This window comes from Tachyglossus aculeatus, assembly GCF_015852505.1.
Source record: "Tachyglossus aculeatus isolate mTacAcu1 chromosome 12 unlocalized genomic scaffold, mTacAcu1.pri SUPER_6_unloc_1, whole genome shotgun sequence".
NCBI classification, from domain to species: Eukaryota; Metazoa; Chordata; class Mammalia; order Monotremata; family Tachyglossidae; genus Tachyglossus; species Tachyglossus aculeatus.
The window spans coordinates 21,543,353-21,561,183 of record NW_024044828.1 but is presented as its reverse complement, the minus strand read 5'-3'; the positions used below and the strand labels follow the sequence as shown (position 1 = coordinate 21,561,183).

Genomic DNA, 17,831 nt, shown 5'->3' with positions numbered 1-17,831 from the left:
GCCCAGGGATATTCCGGCTGCTGGTGAGAAGCCCCTTCTCAGTTTTATGTGAGGCAGATATTCCCTCCGGGCAGTGGCAGAAACTTCCGCTGAAGCGGTCTTGTGGCACGGACACAATTAACTTTCCTCCACTGCCCATCGGTGGCATGTTAAATTTCTCCTAACAGCCTCTGTGGACGCATGTGATCTCATCACAGTATATGAAGCATGCCCGGTAAAAGGAGCGCGGTTGGGTTGCTCGTTCAATCTAGCAGCAACAAAGATCTTACAGGGGCCAGACAACGGGGAAATGGACTTTGAGGGCTAAGTCCCGGGACAGGAGCCATCTGGCAGGGAGAGAAGGACCCAGGTATTAATCCTGGCTCTGCCACTTGTCTGCTGTGTGACCTTGGATAAGTCACTTCACTTCTCTGGGCCTCAGTTACCTTAACTGTAAAATGAGGAACAAGATCGTGAGCCCCATGCGGGACATGGACTGTGTCCAACCTGATTAGCTTGTATCCCTCCCAGTGCTTAAAACAGTGCTTTGCACATAGTAAGTGCTTAACAAATGCCATCATTATTATTATTAGCTTATAACTACCCCAGTGATTATTAACCCAGTAAGCACTTTAGCCATTAAAAAAAAAAAATCTGTTAGAGTATGGGTAAGGTACATACTCTACACCAAACATTGTGCTTAAGCACTGGGGAGATCCCATATTAGCGGATCAGACACAGTCCCTATCCTACTTGGGCCCCCCCAGCACAAATTCTATATCTGCCTGTCTCCTGCATTAGACTGAATTGTACTTCCCAAGCGCTTAGTACAGTGCTCTGCACACAGTGAGCATTCAATAAATAAGATTGAATGAATGAATGACTGGAAGCTTCTTGAGGGCAGAGATTGGGTCTGGCTTCTGGTGCGCTTAGCACAGTGGATGTAGAGCCCTGTATTGAACACTGTTCTGGATGTTTGGGAGAGCACAGTAGGCAATAGCCATGAGCAGAGATCTTACTCCCTTGCTGGCCAAGTACAGTGACTGTCGCAAACTCCAGGGAAGGGAATTTACTACGAGACCCAGAGTGATGCAGAAGGAATTAATCAATAGTACGGCTTAAGCATCCTCTATGTACAGAGCACTGTACTAAGTGCTTGGAAAAGTACAATAGAGTTAGTAGACCTGATCCCTGACCTCAAGGAGCTTCCCGTCTACTGGGTACAGAGCACTGGACTGAAATTGGAAGAGTCCAGTATAGTAAATCCCTGACCATAAGGCGATTATGGTCTACTGCGTGCAGAGCACTGTATTGAGCGCTTGGGAGAATGAAATACAGTAGACTCAATCCCTTGCCCACAAGGAGCTTACAGTCTACTGTGTGCAGAGCACTACACTGAGCACTTGAGAGAGTACAATTGAGTAGACACAGTCCCTACTCTCAAGGAGTTTACAATCTAGGAGGGGAACCAGATATTGAAATAGTTCACAGACAGGAGGATGAAGAAGTGACTGTGATTATAATTGAGTCCTTGAATAGTAGGATGTTTAAGTCTTAATGTTCAGAAGCAGTAGGGTGACTGTGAATGCAGAGACAGAGACACTGAGAGACAGGAGACATTGATTCCCCCGTCCCTGGCTCCAGCCCTATCTCCCCTCCAGACAATAGTTTTATTTTATTCATATTAATGTCTGTCTCCCCCTTTAGACTGTAAGCTCTTTTTGGGAAGAGCATGTGTCTAATAAATCTGTTATTTTGCACACCCCAAAGCTGTTTGTACAGTGCTCTACACACAGTAAGCGCTCAATAAATACAATTGATTGATTGATTCTGGATTCTTCTACTATAAACCATCCCAAAGGACATCGTCATCCCTACAGGTGTGAGAGCCTCAGCCAATCAGCAGAGGTAATAATAATAATAATAATAATGGCATTTGTTAAGCACTTACTATGTGCCAAGCACTGTTCTAAGCACCAGGGTAGATACAAGGTAATCAAGTTGTCCCACGTGGGGCTCACAGACTTAATCCCCATTTTACAGATGAGGGAACTGAGGCACAGAGAAGTTAAGTGACTTGTCCAAAGTCACACAGCTGACAAGTGGCAGAGGCAGGATTAGAACCCACAACCTCCATCTCCCAAGCCCGGGCTCTTTCCACTAAGCCATGCTGCTTCTCAAAGGTGCACCCCTTTGGCCCCAGCGTATTCTGCAGAAGCACCCAGTACAGCAGTCTGAAATCAGGAAACATCTAGCACAGCACTTTGCATTCAGGAGGCACCTGATACAGTGTTCTGCACACAGTAGGCATACCCTAGTAGAAAGGCCTGGGAGTCAAAGGACCTGGAGTCAAATAATAATAATAATAATAATAATAATAATGGCATTTGTTAAGCGCTTACTATGTGCAAAGCACTGTTCTAAGTGCTGGGGAGGATACATGGTAATTGGGTTGTCCCACATGAGGCTCACAGTCTTAATCCCCATTTTACAGATGAGGTAACTGAGGCACAGAGAAGTTAAGTGGCTTGCCCAAGGTCACACAGCAGATAAGTGGCAGAGCCGGGATTCAAACCCATGACCTCTGACTCCCAAGCCCGTGCTTTTCCCACTGAGCCACGATGCTTCTCTAATCCAACTAGGCCGCTTGTCTGCGGTGTGACCTTGGGCAAGTCCCTTCACTTCTCTGTGTCTCAGTTACCTCATCTGTAAAATGGGGATGAAGAGTGTGAGCACCATGTGGGACATGAACTGTGTCCAGCCTGATTAGCTTGTGTTTCACACAGTGTCTAGTACAGCGCCTGGACATATAGTAAGAACTCAACAATTACCATTAAAATAAAAAAGTAGGCATCCAGTATGGTGGTCTACTCACAGTAAGTGCCCAGCACAGCACTATTCATACAGAAGGTGCCCAGTAGAGACCTCTGCACACAGGTACCTCAAATAATGCTATAATTTATTTTAACACCTGCCCAACCCAACTATACTGTAAAATTCTTGAAAGCAGGGATCGTTCCTGTAAGATCTTCCTGTAGATTGTAAGCTCCTTGTGGGCAGGAATCGCGCCTATGACAATTCATTCATTCAATCGTATTTATTGAGTGCTTACTGTGTGCAGAGCACTGTATTAAGCGCTTGGGAAGTACAAAGTTGGCAACATATAGAGACGGTCCCTACCCAACAGCGGGCTCTGCACATAGTGGAAGGGTCCTAGAGAAGCAGCATGGCTCAGTGGAAAAGAGCACGAACTTTGGAGTCAGAGGTCACGGGTTCAAATACCGACTCTGCCAATTGTCAGCCGTGTGACTTTGGGCAAGTCACTTAACTTCTCTGTGCCTCAGTTACCTCATCTGTAAAATGAGGATTAAGACTGTGAGCCTCCCGTGGGACAACCCGATCATCTTGTAACCTCCCCAGCGCTTAGAACAGTGCTTTGCACATAGTAAGCGCTTAATAAATGCCATCATTATTATTCTTATTGTAGTAAGTGCTCAATCAATACCACTGATCCATTGATTAAGCACACAGAAGACACGATTAAGTCCATTAGGTCCCCACCACCCCAGCCCCACTGTGGGCAGGGAACGTGTCTACCAACTACAGTGCTCTCCCAAGCTCTTAGTACAGTGTTCAGCGCAAAGTAAGCGCTCAATAAATACCACTGATGAAGACTTCAAGAAAAAATGTTAACAAAGGAAATTCTGTCCCATTTCAAATGTTCCGAACCCCACGGGGCCATTATAGAGACGCTGGGCCCGAGGTCCTGGGATTTCGGGTGAAAAGACCCTTCCACTGAGTTGTGGTGGGACCCCCGGGCTTGCCACCACGGGGGGACAGGCCTCGGGATGGGGGCGAGGCTTCAATGTTGGGGGGGCGGGGACTCCTGGAGATTTGGAGGGGGGGACGGGGGCTCGTGGCGAGGGTCGGAGCCTCAGGTTGGGAGGGTTTTGGGGGGTGGGACATGCTCGGGGTCTGGGGACCGGAGATTCCGTCTCTGTATGTAAATCACTGCTTGCCGCCGCCTAGGCGATTCACTGCCCGCAGCCTACTCTTCTGTGACGAAGGAGCGGGCTTAATTTGGCGGTGATTATGCGGTTGCCGGCCCTCCAAACCCTTTTGAACTTGTAATTGCTGCTGGTTTAAATAATGAACATTAAGGGGAGGTGGAATCATAAAACTGTGGATAATTACCATTTTTTGCTTTTCCCCTTTGTTTCCGCCCCCTCCCAACGGCACGGAAACATAGACACCCTCCCCCTCCCCGTCCCCCGCCTGCGTGTGTCCCTGAGCCAGCCGAACTCGGGCCTCGGCCCGGTTCCGAACTAGGGCGGCGGGGAGGAGGGGCTGGGGTGGGGGGGATGGGGAGGGCTTGGTAGCGGGCTGGGAAGGAGTAGGTGGCGATGGCAATCATGAATATTCAATCAATCAATCAATCGTATTTATTGAGCGCTTACTGTGTGCAGAGCACTGTACTAAGCGCTTGGGAAGTACAAGTTGGCAACATATAGAGACAGTCCCTACCCAACAGTGGGCTCACAGTCTAAAAGGAGGGCCGGGGCGTCTGGACCCCAAGGCCGACTCCAAAGGCGGGCAAGAGGGAGAGCAGAAGATTTTGGGACGCGTCTAGGCCGGGCCAACAGGGCCTGGGCCCAAGTCCCGCTCCCCCTCCCTGCCGCTGGGGTCCAATTCAAAAAAGTGTGTGTGTGTGTGTGTGTGTGTGTGTGTTTAATAATAATAATGATGATGGCATTTATTAAGCGCATACTATGTGCAAAGCACTGTTCTAAGCGCTGGAGAGGGAACGAGGTGATCAAGGTGTCCCACAGGGGGCTCACAGTCTTAATCCCCATTTTGCAGATGAGGTAACTGAGGCCCAGAGAAGAAGTGACTTGCCCAAAGTCATACAGCTAAGTGGCGGAGCCGGGATTTGAACCCATGATCTCCGACTCCAAAGCCCGGGCTCTTTCCACTCAGCCACGCTGCTTCCCCATTTTTTTCCCCGGACATGTGCGTATGTGTTCATGTTGACTGTGTACTGGCGGGGGCGGGGGTGGGGGGGGTCCCGCTCTCTTTATTCATTCATTCAATCGTATTTATTGAGCACTCACTGTGCAGAGCACTGCACTAAACGCTTGGAAAGTATAATTCGGCAACAGTTGGAGACAATCCCCACCCAACAACGGGCTGACAGTTTAGAAGGGTTACAGGAAAAAGCCGATGCCGCCTCTGAGGGCGCTCATGGGGGCAGGGGACGGTTTGGAGTTAGGGTCTCTTCCCCCCACCCCCACCCGCCTCTCGATGGGCAGATGGCCCGCTGATCAGAGTCACATTTCATTACTTCACTCATTCAATCGTATTTATTGAGCGCTTACTGTGTGCGGAGCACTGTACTAAGCGCTTGGGAAGTACGGTGCTCGAACAAATTGTCGAGAGAGGAGAAGGAGGGGGTCTGCTACTCCCCCCCCCCCACCGAGACGCAAGGGAGGACTGAGATCCACCAGTGCGCTCCCACCTTCCGAACTGGGCCGAACTGGACCGGCCCACGGCATCGCTGGTCCAGGACAACGCGGCCCGGGGAGTTTGCGGTGCCTGGGACACGGGGAGACCCCGGGCACCGCGCTGTACGGGGGAGCGGCGAGACTCCTGGACCTAGGCAAACGATCCCTGGGAGAAGCAGCGTGGCTCAGTGGAAAGAGCGCGGGCTTGGGAGTCAGTGGTCATGGGTTCTAATTCCGGCTCTGCCGCTTGTCAGCTGTGTGACTTTGGGCAAGTCACTTAATTTCTCTGTGCCTCAGTTACCTCATCTGGAAAACGGGGATTAAGACTGTGAGCCCCATGTGGGACAACCTGATCACCTTATATCTCCCCCAGCGCTTAGAACAGTGCTTGGCACATAGTAAGCGCTTAACAAATACCAAAATTATTATTGGAGAACCATTGCCCTGCCGCGATGAGCTCCCCGCCCTCCGCGCTCAATAGAACGGGCAGCCGGGCCTCCTCCCGCTCAGTGAAACGTGTCAACGGGCCGCAGACGCGCAGGTAATGCGCGGGGGGCCCTCCGCCTGCCCACGACAGAAGCTCCGGGGGAAGCCGCAAAGCCCACCCGAGGCACAACATTTTTCCAGGGTCATCCTCGGGAAGCGCGCTGGTTCATTTTTGGACACAGCCTTTCGCATAACACACCCGCTGTGAGCTCCTTGTGGGCAGAGATTGTCTCTATTGCTGCATTGCACTTTCCCAAGCGATTCGTACAATGCTCTGCACACATTAAGCACTCAATAAATACTACTGAATGAATGGATGGATGAAAGTGACCCCAACGGGCGTTAAAGGGTCCCATGCACACACCGTTGTCGCTTTGGGGCTGCCCGCTTTCCCAGGGGCTGAGGGGCATCTCCTCACTTGCAAGCCCGCCTGCTCTGACCTCCCTCTCTCCCGGGTCTGGGGTGGCTGCTCTGGCAGGAACGCACCCCAGCGCCACGGCTGAACCCCTGAAAGGGCCTGGGACCATGGCAGAGGCTATGAGATGAGGAAACACCTACAGAACAATTCAGACGCAACCAGACATACAGCACAGTGTTTCTCACAAAAAAGGTGCTCAGGACTGTGGGAAGAAAAGGAGACAGGCATGGGGGAAGAAAGAGAAGAGTGGGAGAGGAAAGACATGGGAGAAAAACAGGAGAAAGAAAGAGGAGAGGGAGAGAAGAGAAAGGGAGAGGAGAAAGAAATCAGGAGAGAAGGAGAGGAGAGAGGAGAGACAAAATAATAATGATGGTATTTGTTAAGCACTTATTAGGTGCCAGGCACTGTACTAAGCTCTGGAATGGAAAAGAGGCAGAGCCAAGCAGGAAACCCAGGAATCATACATTCCCTGATGCCCCCCCACCCTTTACAGCAACTCTTCAGCGGTTTCTTGGAGTCCACTATAAGAGGACCAAACCCAAAGACTTCAAGCTCCTTGGAGGCAGAGATCACATCACTTCTACTGTACGTCCCCATGGCAGAGTGAGGACTCGACATCAAATGCAAGACAGGATCACGGGCAATGACATTCTGGTACCTCATCGGTCTCCTAGCATTCAGGCTGCACTCACACTACTCTGGGCCAGACAGGAAAGGAGAAGGAGCAGTACAGCAGGGCTGCCCAGACAGCTGCTGTGTGGAGAGCCGAAATTGAGATGCTGAAAGCCAGGAGGGCAGAGGAAGCATTTTAAGGACATGGTAAAATAAAGTCTCAGGCAGTGCTGCATCCCAAATGAAAACTGGGAGATAATGGCCGAGGACAGGCCAGCAAGGAGCATTGCCGTCAAGAAAGGAGAAGCTTTAGTTGAGCAAAAAGTTCCTCTGGAAGGAGAGACCAGGAAGCAGAAGAGAAAACAGTACCAGGTACTACAAACGTTAAGCTCAACAACACAACAAGGGAAAACTTTCTGTGTGCCCGATGTGGCAGGACTGTGGATCTTTATTAAAAGCTTTAATAAACACCGTATTAAAATCTCCTCCAAAAGACCTTCCCTGAATAAGCCCTCAGTACAGTGCTCTGCACACAGAAAGCTCTCAATAAATATGACTGAATGAATTTCCTCTTCTCCCACTCCCTTCTGTGTCATCCTTCCACTTGGATTTGCATGCTTTATTCACCCCTCCCTCAGCCCCACAGCACTTATTCATTCATTCAATCGTATTTGTTGAGTGCTTACTGTGTGCAGAGCACTGTACTGTGAACTTGGGAAGTACAAGTCTGCAACATGTAGAGATGGTCCAACAATGGGCTCATTATGTTCTTATCCATCATTTGTTTATATATATTAATGTCTGTTTCCCCCCTCCTATATTGTTATTGTTATATTGTACTCTCCCATGTGCTTAGAATAGTGCTCTTTACACAGTAAGCACTCAATAAATACCATGATCCTGCACTGGCCTTTTCAGCCCACACATTTAGAGGTGAACTTCACCGTCAGGGGTGTCTTCTTCAGATACAAAGTTCAACTATATGTCTATGCATTTTCAAACACATAGCAGGCATCCAGTACAGCACCCTGCACCCAGTAAGAATCCAGTTCAGTGCTCTGCTCACATTAGATGCTCAGTACACTGCTCTGCACACCACAGGCACTCAATAAATGCTGTCATTGAGAAGTATGTTTCCCCAAGACATAAATGTGCTGTGTGCTCCCTCTAAACCAATCAGCACTTGCCTAGACACACTGGGCTGGACCCCAGACCCAGCAGAGATGTCAGTGGAGCCCCAAGTTTTTAACCACAGAGGCCACCCCCATGGGGGCTCCCTCCAATTCTCTCCCAGCACACCCAACGCTGAGGGAGGCAGATGCTCCAGGAGGCCTGGCCTCCCACACCACCACAGGCCCAAACCTCTCCATCTGTCAGCTGGAAGACTTGGGTTCAATCAACCAATCAGTGGTAGTTATTGAGTGCTTACTGGGTGCAGAGACTGTACTAAATGTTTGGAAGAGTACAATATAACAGAGTAGGTAGACACATTCCATGCCCACAGTGAGTTTACAGTCTAGAGGGGGAGAGAAATGTTTAGGTACAGATGGCCTGCAGGCTGCCTGAGTGGGAGAACGGCCCCCAGGAGCAAAATCCGCAGGCCGCTCTGACCCCATTGCCCAAGCAGACCCCGGTCCGGGCCCAAAGTCGCCACGGGGATGGATGGAGGGTCAGGATCTCCAGACATGGGGTGAGGGCAGGCCGTGGGCACCTGAACCCTGGCTCCCCCATACACACTACTCAAGCCTCAAGGCCTGGCGGCAGAGCATAGGCTGATGTCACTTCCTGATGCGGCGCAGAGATGAGCCTGCTCCGGAAAGCGTGTGGGCGCATCTGCCCAAATCATTTGCAGATGTTGTCTTCCAGGGAGCAGGAAAAACAAGATGGGCAGGGCCTGGATAGGGCCAGGGTGGGAGCCAGGGAGGGGGCTGGGGACTATGCAGTGGGCCTGGGACAAGGAGAGTGGGGTCCTTGGTTTGGGCAGTGTGTCTGGAGGGTGGGGCAGGGGGAGGAGAGGATTGTGGTCTAGCATTTTCCTTTTGACCTCTCAACCTCCCTCTGCAGGAGAGATGTGTTGGTCCCCATTTTGCAGGTAAGGAAGGTGAGGCCCAGAGGGGCTGAGACAGGTTCACTCTTCAGGCCTATAGTCTGGCTGTCCCCAGGGGTGCCCAGAATTTCTGTTGTCCCCTGGCTGGACAGGAGAGGTGAAGAGGGGTAAGAGAGCTGGAGGGATGGGCTGATAAAGCCTTTCCCAAATTCTGATTAAGGGTTTGATCACACCCCTAGACACACCACACACACACACACACATACACAAACGCACACACACCCCACCACCACCACCCCTCTCCTGGGTCCCCACAAAGAAGGGCTTATCCTCAGTAAGATAGCCAGACAAGACCAACCCCTGGCCTCCTGGGTGACCTTGAGCAAGTTGCTGAGCCTCACTGAGCCTCAGTTTCCTCGACTGTGATATGGGGAGAATGATCCTCGCTGCATGGGGTTGTGAGAATCCAGTGAAAGGGACTTGGCTCTTTGCCCCCATCCCACCCCCCAAATACGCACACACACATGCACACATACACACCACCCAAGGCAGGAGTGGGGACAGGAGTATTTGACAAAGGCAGGAAAGGTTGAATGTGCTCCTCTGTTTATGGAAGGATAGTTGCCCAGAGGGCACCAAGGGGTGCCAGGGAGAGCTGGGAGGAGGGGGATGCAGGGAGGCCTGAGAACTGGGGAGTGTGATGGGAACCACGGAGAGTAGGGGAGAGTCCGGCACAGCAGAGGTTAACGATCTTACCCTTTAAGAAAGGGGTGATCACAGCAGACCCAGCTCAGCGATTGTGGGACTGAGGGGGATGGGAGGGGCAGGAAGGGGGAAGGAAAGGACAGGAGGAAGGGGAGAGGAGGGAGGGGGAGCAATAGGACAGAAGGGGAGAGGAAGAAGGGGAAAGAGGGGAAGGAAGGGAAGGCGAGGGGAGAAGGCGAAGAAGTGGAGGGGGAGGAAGGAAAGAGGAGGGGAGAGCGAAGAAGGGGAAAAGAGGGGAGGGGTGGAAGGGGATAGAGGGGACGGAAGGCCAAGGAAGGTTCTTGTTTCTCGGGGCCAGCGGTTTCTGGAGACTGAAACTGAAGCTGTGGAAAGAAGCACATGAGGCTGGGCCCGTGGGGCCCTCCGGGGAATTGGCCCCTGCTCGGGAGAGCAGAAGTGTGGACCACTCCTTCATGCCAGCTGGGCTGGGGAACGGTGCAGTGGTCACCCTAGCGCCCTGGTGCCCTAAGACCCGAATGTGCCACAAATTACAACTATGGGAGCTGGTCGGCAGTTCCTTTCTCTAAGGAGGTGGAGTCTGTGGGGAAGGTTGGGGTGGGCAGGACAAAGTGGGAGAGGCCAGCCAGAGGACAACCGGTGGGATCAGCTGGCCATTCTATCCGACTCCATGACAGTGAAGATCATTCCTGCCAGGCCCAGGCCCCAGGACACAGGACATAGGGTGCAGATCTCAGGGCAAAGGCCCAGAAGAGATGAAGGGGAGGAGGCAGCCCTTCCCATGCCCAGCATGGCAGGCCCAGATGGAGGCAGAGCCTCCCCATGGCCCAGGTGGCAATTAAAAACACTTGGCTCCCAGACCCAACCCTACCCTCTCACTACAGCAAGTCCCTTCTCCTCCCCAACGAGAGCCCCTCCTAGATGACAAACTTTCCAAGTTCATCAAATCCCTATTTAGGTGGCCCAGCAAGAAACAGCTGCAAAGTGATTTGGGTCTCTATGAGAAGATGAAGAGCAGGGGAGGGAGCAGAGCAGGGGTTACCCTGACTCATCCAGAATAGATAAAAGTGATTAAATCCCTCCAATTATCCCTGATGGATATGTAATGGATTTAGACTCCTTTCAATAAATCAGTATTTTCCTAGGACGAGTGATTCTGTCTTTGGTGAAGTGAGTAACCAGAGACTCAAATTCTGTCTGATTCCTTCTGGTGGACAAGCCCAGTCTCCGACACCATCCCAGTCAGTAGCCCGGCCCAGCCCACAGTCCTCCCTGCTGCCCTGGCCCTTCCATCTAGATGATGGTTTGGGCATTAGTGACCACCCTCCCTGCCCTCCTTCCTGCTGCCACCCTTGACCCACTGGCTCCCAGCTCTCCCTCCCTCGGGCCAGCTCCTAGCCACCTGCACAAGTGAATGGGGTCTCCCGGTTGTCCCATGCCCTGCTGGAAGAGTGCCCCCAAACTGGGCCAGGCTCAGAATTGAGCTCAGAACTGGCTCCTGAGATCCCCACTGCCTGTATTAGTGGCTAAGCAGCTGCCAGGCATTGCTGGGGCAGAGCCCTTTCATGGCAAGATAAGCAAAATACTCGATGCTGTCGTCAGGGAATGTGTCTGTTTATTGTTATATTGTACTCTTCCAAGTGCTTAGTACAGTCCTTTGCATACAATAAGCACTCAGTAAATATGACAATGAATGATTGAAAATGGCAATTGCTCATTTTCCAATTTCCAACTGAACAGGAGAAGGTGAAGGAGGTGTGGGGTTCTGCAGGAGGGTGTCCTGAGGCCTGCGGTAGGGCTGACCACTCTCCATCAACACACACACACACACACACACACACACACACACACAGGTGGATAAGGCTGGCTTTTAGGATTTATGGGCTTGAAATAGCCTAAGAAAAATCTTCCCTTTGAACCATACTCCATCCAGATGCTTTTGAGAACCTGTAACTCTCCATGTTTGTTCTTTACTCTAATAATAATAATAATGATAATAATAATAATAATGTTGGTATTTGTTAGGTGCTTACTCTGTGCCAAGCACTGTTCTAAGTGCTGGGGTAGATACAAGGTAATCAGGTTGTCCCACGTGGGGCTCACAGTCTTAATCCCCATTTTACAGATGAGAGAACTGAGGCACAGAGAAGTTAAGTGTCTTGCCCAAGGTCACACAGCGGACAAGTGGTGGGACGGGGATTAGAACCCAGGTCCCAAACCCGGGCTCTTTCCACTAAGCCATGATGGCATTTGTTAAGTGCTTACTATGTGCCAAGCACTGTGCAAAGCACTGGAGTTGATACAGCAGTTTTTAAAGCAAATCGGACACGGTCCCTGTCCCACACAGGGCTCACAGTCTAAGGAGAAGGGAGAACAGGTATTTTAACCCCATTCCACAGATACTAAGGCCCAGAGAAGTGAAGTATTTTGCCCAAATCATGCAGCAGGCAGATGATGGACCTGGGATTAGAACCCTGGTACTCTAACTCCCAGGCCTGGTCTCTTTCTGCTAGGCCATGCTACTTCTACCCACCACCCCATCACCTTCCTGAGGCTGCAGTAATGCCTTCTCCCCTCCCACTGACATGTGCCACAGGGCTCTCAGATGGATGGTGACCACTCTGTGGCCTCTGAAGTCTTCCCCTGTGCCACCCTCAAGCCGTTCTCAGGGGCCCAGACCCAGGCACCAGCTCCTGTTCTTCCCAGCCACTGTCCACCAACAGTCTTCTGGACTGGACTCCAGCCTCTCCCTCCCCACCCTGGTCCCAGTCTCTGTCTAAATCTGAGAGTGTCCAAGCAAGGATGAGCAGCACCAGGCCCATCTGACTGATGGCCCTCTCCAGCCCTGCCTCGTGTTGCCCAGGAAGACACCCTGTGAGTAGTGAGTCTGCTCAAGGGCACCTTGAGCTGTCCAGGAATAATAATAATAATCATGGAATTTAATTAAGCACTTACTATGTGCAAAGCACTGTTCTAAGCACTGGGGAGGTTACAAGGTGATCAGGTTGTCCCATGTGGGGCTCACAGTCTTAATCCCCATTTTACAGATGAGGTAACTGAGGACCAGAGAAGTTCAGTGACTTGCCCAAAGTCACACAGGTGACAATTGGTGGAGCCAGGATTTGAACCCATGACCTCTGACTCCAAAGCCCGGGCTCTTTCCACTGAGCCGGAAGAGGAGCAAATCTACCTGGAGGCACTTCAAGCTGTCCACGAAGATGCCCAGTGAGGAGTGAGTCTGCCTGGGGGTGCCCCAAGCTGCCCAGAAAGACAACTAGAGAGGAGCAAGTCTGTCCAAGGGCACCCTGAGATGCCCACTGAGGAGTAAATCTGCCCAGGGGCAACCTGAGCTGCTCAGACAGGTGCCAAGTTAGGAGCAAGTCTGCCCAGGGGGCACCCCAAGCTGCTCAGAAAGAAGTTCAGTGAGGAGTAAGTCTGTTGGGGGGTGGGGAGGGTCTATGACTCAGGCCCTTGAGAGCAGCTCATGGGCCAGCCTCACTGTCCTGTGACCCGCTGGGCCACCGAACAGGTCTTTGGGAGGGGATCCCAGTTGGGAATGCACTTACCGTGAGGTGCTGGAAAAGCCAGGCCCGCATAATGTTGGTGGCCACCTTGGGGAAGATGCCTCGTTTCTTCTGACGTTTCTTGTCTTTGTCAGGGTCATCGTCGTCCCCGGTGCCAGGGGAGGCCACGCTGTTGTCCAGCCCATCCCCTAGGAGGCAGAGCAAGAGGGCGCATATGTCAGCCGGGGCCAGTGCGGGCCAGCAAGAGCCAGTGGGGGCCAGTGGGGGCCGGCGGGGGCTACCGAGCCAGCAGAGGACAAGGGTGGGGAGGGGCACTGCAGTGGCAGCATGGCGGATTCAGGCCTGCAGCCGCCCCTACCCTGTCAGGCTCTCTCATGTTAATTCCCAAGACAGCCCTGGCCCACCCCCCCATCTGGAACAACCAGCCACTGGCCACGGGCTCTGGCCACGGGGAGAGCTGGCAGCGGAAGGATTCATTCATTCAATCAAATTTATTGAGTGCTACTGTGTGCAGAGCACTGTACTAAGCACTTGGGGAGTACAAATCGGCAACATATACAGACAGTAACTACCCAACAACAGGCTCACAGTCTAGCAGGGGGAGACAGACAATGAAAAAAAACCAAGTAGACAGGTGTCAATATCATCAGAATAAATGGAATTATAGCTATATGTACATCATTAATAAAATAGAGAATAAATACGTACAAATAAAATAGAGTAATAAATATGTAAAAATATATATAAGTGCTGTGGGGAGGGGAAAGGGGTAGGGCAGAAGGAGGGGGGATGGGGAAGGGAGGAGGAGGAGAGGGAAAGGGGGGCTCAGTCTGGGAAGGCCTCCTGGAGGAGGTATGCTCTCAGTAGGGTTTTGGAGGGTGAAAGAGAACTAGTTTGGTGGATGTGTGGTGGGATGGCATTCCAGGCCAGAGGTAGGACGTGGGCCGGGAGTCGACGGCCGAACAGGCGAGAACGAGGCCCAGTGAAGAGGTTAGCGGTGGCGGGGAGCGGAGTGTGCGGGCTGGGCTGTAGAAGGAGAGAAGGGAGGTGAGGCAGGAGGGGGCGAAGTGATGGAGAGCCTTCAAGCCAAGAGTGAGGAGTTTTTGCTTGATTCAATAGGGGGTCGTGATGTTCATCATCAGAACCCCCTGGGCACAGTGGGCCCTGCCACTTTGAGCGCACCTACAACAGACACCTCCACAGTGAACACTGCCGCAGCGAGCACCATAATGGGTCCCTCCACGGTGAGCATCGTCACAGTGAGCACACCTCTAACGAGCACCAGTGCAGTGGTCACTGTCACAGTGATCACAGCTACTACGGGTACCACCTCAGTGAGCACTGTCAAAGTGAACACACCTCTAAAGGATACCACCACCGTGATCACTGTCACAGTGAGCACGGCGCTGCCCAGCACGTTCCAGGCCATCTGCATGGTGGACGAGGGCGGTCTGATCTCTCAGACAGAAGCCCAGATTCCCAAACCTGTCATTCCCCAGCCCCCACGCTTCCCACGCTTCTCGTTCCATCCAGCAGACGGGTCCGGCGCAAAGGACGGGCGCCCGGGTCGATTGGTAGCATTAAAATAAAGCTGAACACGAAGAAGAAAGGAAGGAGGAAGAGAAGGAGGAAGAGGAGGTGGAGGCGGAGGAGGAGGAAGAGGGGCGGGGGGCGCAGCGGGCTTCCACATCCCTTCATCAGAACTTTCTCTCGACCTTTTCTCTCTTCTGTGCTTTTCCCTGGCATTAATTGTGCATTAGCAAAAATCATTTACTTTTAACAGTCCTAGTTATTTTTTCTTGCCCTCCGGCACAAATGCCTTGAAAGCATCCCCTAGCAGGCATCTAAATTATGTATCTGAAAAACTCTTCTGGCCAGACACCCTAAGACTCCCCAGCTCTATCCGATTCAGACAAACCCGTCTCCCCGTTTGGGGGTAGGCGTCAATCACAAGCCTCGGCCCCCGCCACAGCCCGACATTAATATTTGAACTAATAACTTTAAGGAAGGGGACCGAGACGCGATTCGACTGGTGGCATAATCCGATGCAAAATGCATGAAGGGGGCCGGACGAGGGGAGAAGCCCCCCGTCACGTCTCGGCCCCGGGAGCCCGGAGGAGGGTGGCCGGGCTGTTGGTGGATGGGTTTTGCTCCCTCCCGGGGTCCGGGAACCCTCGAGGGAACTCGGGACCCGCGCTGACACACGGTGGCTTTTGTCATTTCAGAATGGCCGGTCATTAGCCGCAGTGGCCATAAATCCCAGGCTGAGTTAGAAACCTTGTCCGAGGAAGCCTAAAACAATAAACTCGGCGCGGCGGGGGTCTTCCTCCCGAAGCCCACCCCCTCGCCGGCGGCGCCCGGCCTGGCTTCGGGCGAGGCCTGGCTCACGCGCGCACGTGGAAGCCCCGCGCCCGGGAGGCTGCGGGTGGCGACTGCGACTGCGGCTGCGGCGACCGCCTTCCTCGCCCCCCGGCTCGCCCCAGCCCCCGGCTCTCTGGCCGGAGGAGGGGCGGGAGATTAATTTTATTGACATTTCCATTTTCGCAGTAATGCGATCTCCTCGATCACACAGAGGGGAAGACCCTCTCCGTTTAAGGGCCTGGTGGCACTTCATTACAATCCTCCCCCCGCCCTCTTTCTCCCCCTTCGCCTCCCTCCTCCTCTTCGGCAACCGCCTGCCCTAAGGTCCGCTACTTCTCTTCTCTCCCTCGGGACCCGACAACAGAACATGACCCTATATTACTGCGATTTTCCCCCTGCCTTCTGCTAATGACCGAAAAGAGAAAAAAAAAGCAAGGAAGACAGGGGAATTGAGGGGTGGGGGAATAATCCAAGAATGAATCAAAGATCAGGGGCAAAACCGATATCAGACATTCAAGGGAACTGTGGGTTGTATTCTCTGTTACTGGCTACCTTCTCCCCCCTACCCCCCACAACACACATACACACACACGCACACACACACGCACACACAGGCGCGTTCCACCCTGCAAGGCAAATTCTCCTATAACACTAATGGCTTTTGACGGCTCTCTGGCAACTTGAGCGCGTTAACCTGGGCGGCTGAGCCTCTGAAACCCCGGCTCGGCCCGGCTCTCCTCAGCTGCTCCTGTGACACAGATGGAGAGTGACCATTACGGGCTGGGCGCTGAGCCTTGGGGATCTGAGGTGCTGGACTGTAGCCTCCGGCAGTTTTGAAAAGCAGCACCCCGAGATGGGGGGGGGAGGGGGGAGGGAGGCGGACGGTGGGGGAAGAGAGAGAGGAAAAATAAGCAGCAGCAACAGAAAAAAAATCCTCAGAAAAGTGCAGGTCCGAAATCAGTTTTTCTGGTTGCCCCTGGACAGAGATACCTTTGTTTCAGGAAACAACAACAACAAAAACTGTGTTCCTTTGAACGTTCCTTCTTCCAGCATGCCTTCCTAGATTAACTTCCAGTTTATCTTAACTCCCTCCCACCACTCCCAGCACGAATTCCCGCATTCACACACACGCCCTCCGCGGCTGAAAACGCATCACTACTTCGGTTAGCGGGATGTATTGATGCACGCACTCATTCTTCCGTCGATTCACCTTACCCAGCTCTTGCTAAAATCCTCTCTGTGTTCCTCCTCCCGCTCCTACCCTGTGCACATCACCCGTACCTGTCTGTCTCCCCGCCAAAGGCCGTCAACCCCTTGAGGGCAGGGAGAGTGCCTTGGGTTTCCCCGCATGCTTCCGCGGCACCGAGCGCTTGGTACAGTGCGCTGCACCAGTAGATGACCGATAAAAATCAGAGACTGGTTGGCTGACAGGCAGGGGCTGGTAGCCAGAGAGCCTTTCTTTCCGTGGCTTCCCAGGGAGAGGCGGCGCTGTCTAGTGTACTGAACGCTTAGTGCAGTGCTCTGCACACGGTAAAGGCTCGATAAATATGATTGAATGAATAGTGGACGGAGCTGTCCTGCCGAGTGAACGGGTCTAGACTGTAAGCTCCTTGTGGGCAGGGATCGTATCTCCTAAATCTGTTGCACTGTCCTCTCCCAAGCGCTCAGTACAGTATTCTGCACACAGTAAACTCTTAATCCCATTGATGGATGGGTTGATCTGAGCTTCGGTGTCCTCCTTCCCTGTCCAGTGAGGATGACCCCCAGCTCTCCTTCCCTCTTAGACTTCATGACCCTTGGGGGCTGGGTTCCATGAGGAGTAGTGTGGCCTAATGGAAAGAGCACGGGTTGGGAAATCAGAGACCTGGGTTCTAATCCCGGCTCTACCACATATCTTCTGTGTGATCTTGGGTAAATCACTTAACTTTTCTGTGCCTCAGTTACCTCCTCTATAAAATAGGGATTAAGTCTATGAGCCCCATGAAGGACAGGGACTGTGTCCAACCTGATTACTTTGTATCTACCCCTGTGCTTAGAACAGTGTTTGGCACATAGCAGGTGCTTAATACCACAAGTATTATTATTATTGTTGCTATTATTATTATTCCCAACCTGATTATCTTGTTTCCACCTCAGTGCCTGGCCCAGAGTAACCGCTCAACTAGCACTTCAACTAATGT

General features: G+C 52.4%; 1 protein-coding gene across 4 annotated transcripts in view; it reads right to left on the bottom strand.

The window, feature by feature from the left end:
• MEIS2 (Meis homeobox 2) overlaps window positions 1–17,831 on the bottom strand; it is a 135,499-nt gene that overhangs the window by 64,863 nt on the left and 52,805 nt on the right. For all 4 annotated transcript variants that reach the window (XM_038741225.1, XM_038741227.1, XM_038741226.1 and 1 more), the window contains exon 8: window positions 13,333–13,478. In XM_038741225.1, the coding sequence (XP_038597153.1) occupies window positions 13,333–13,478 (146 nt within the window). The remainder of the gene's footprint in view (window positions 1–13,332; window positions 13,479–17,831) is intronic.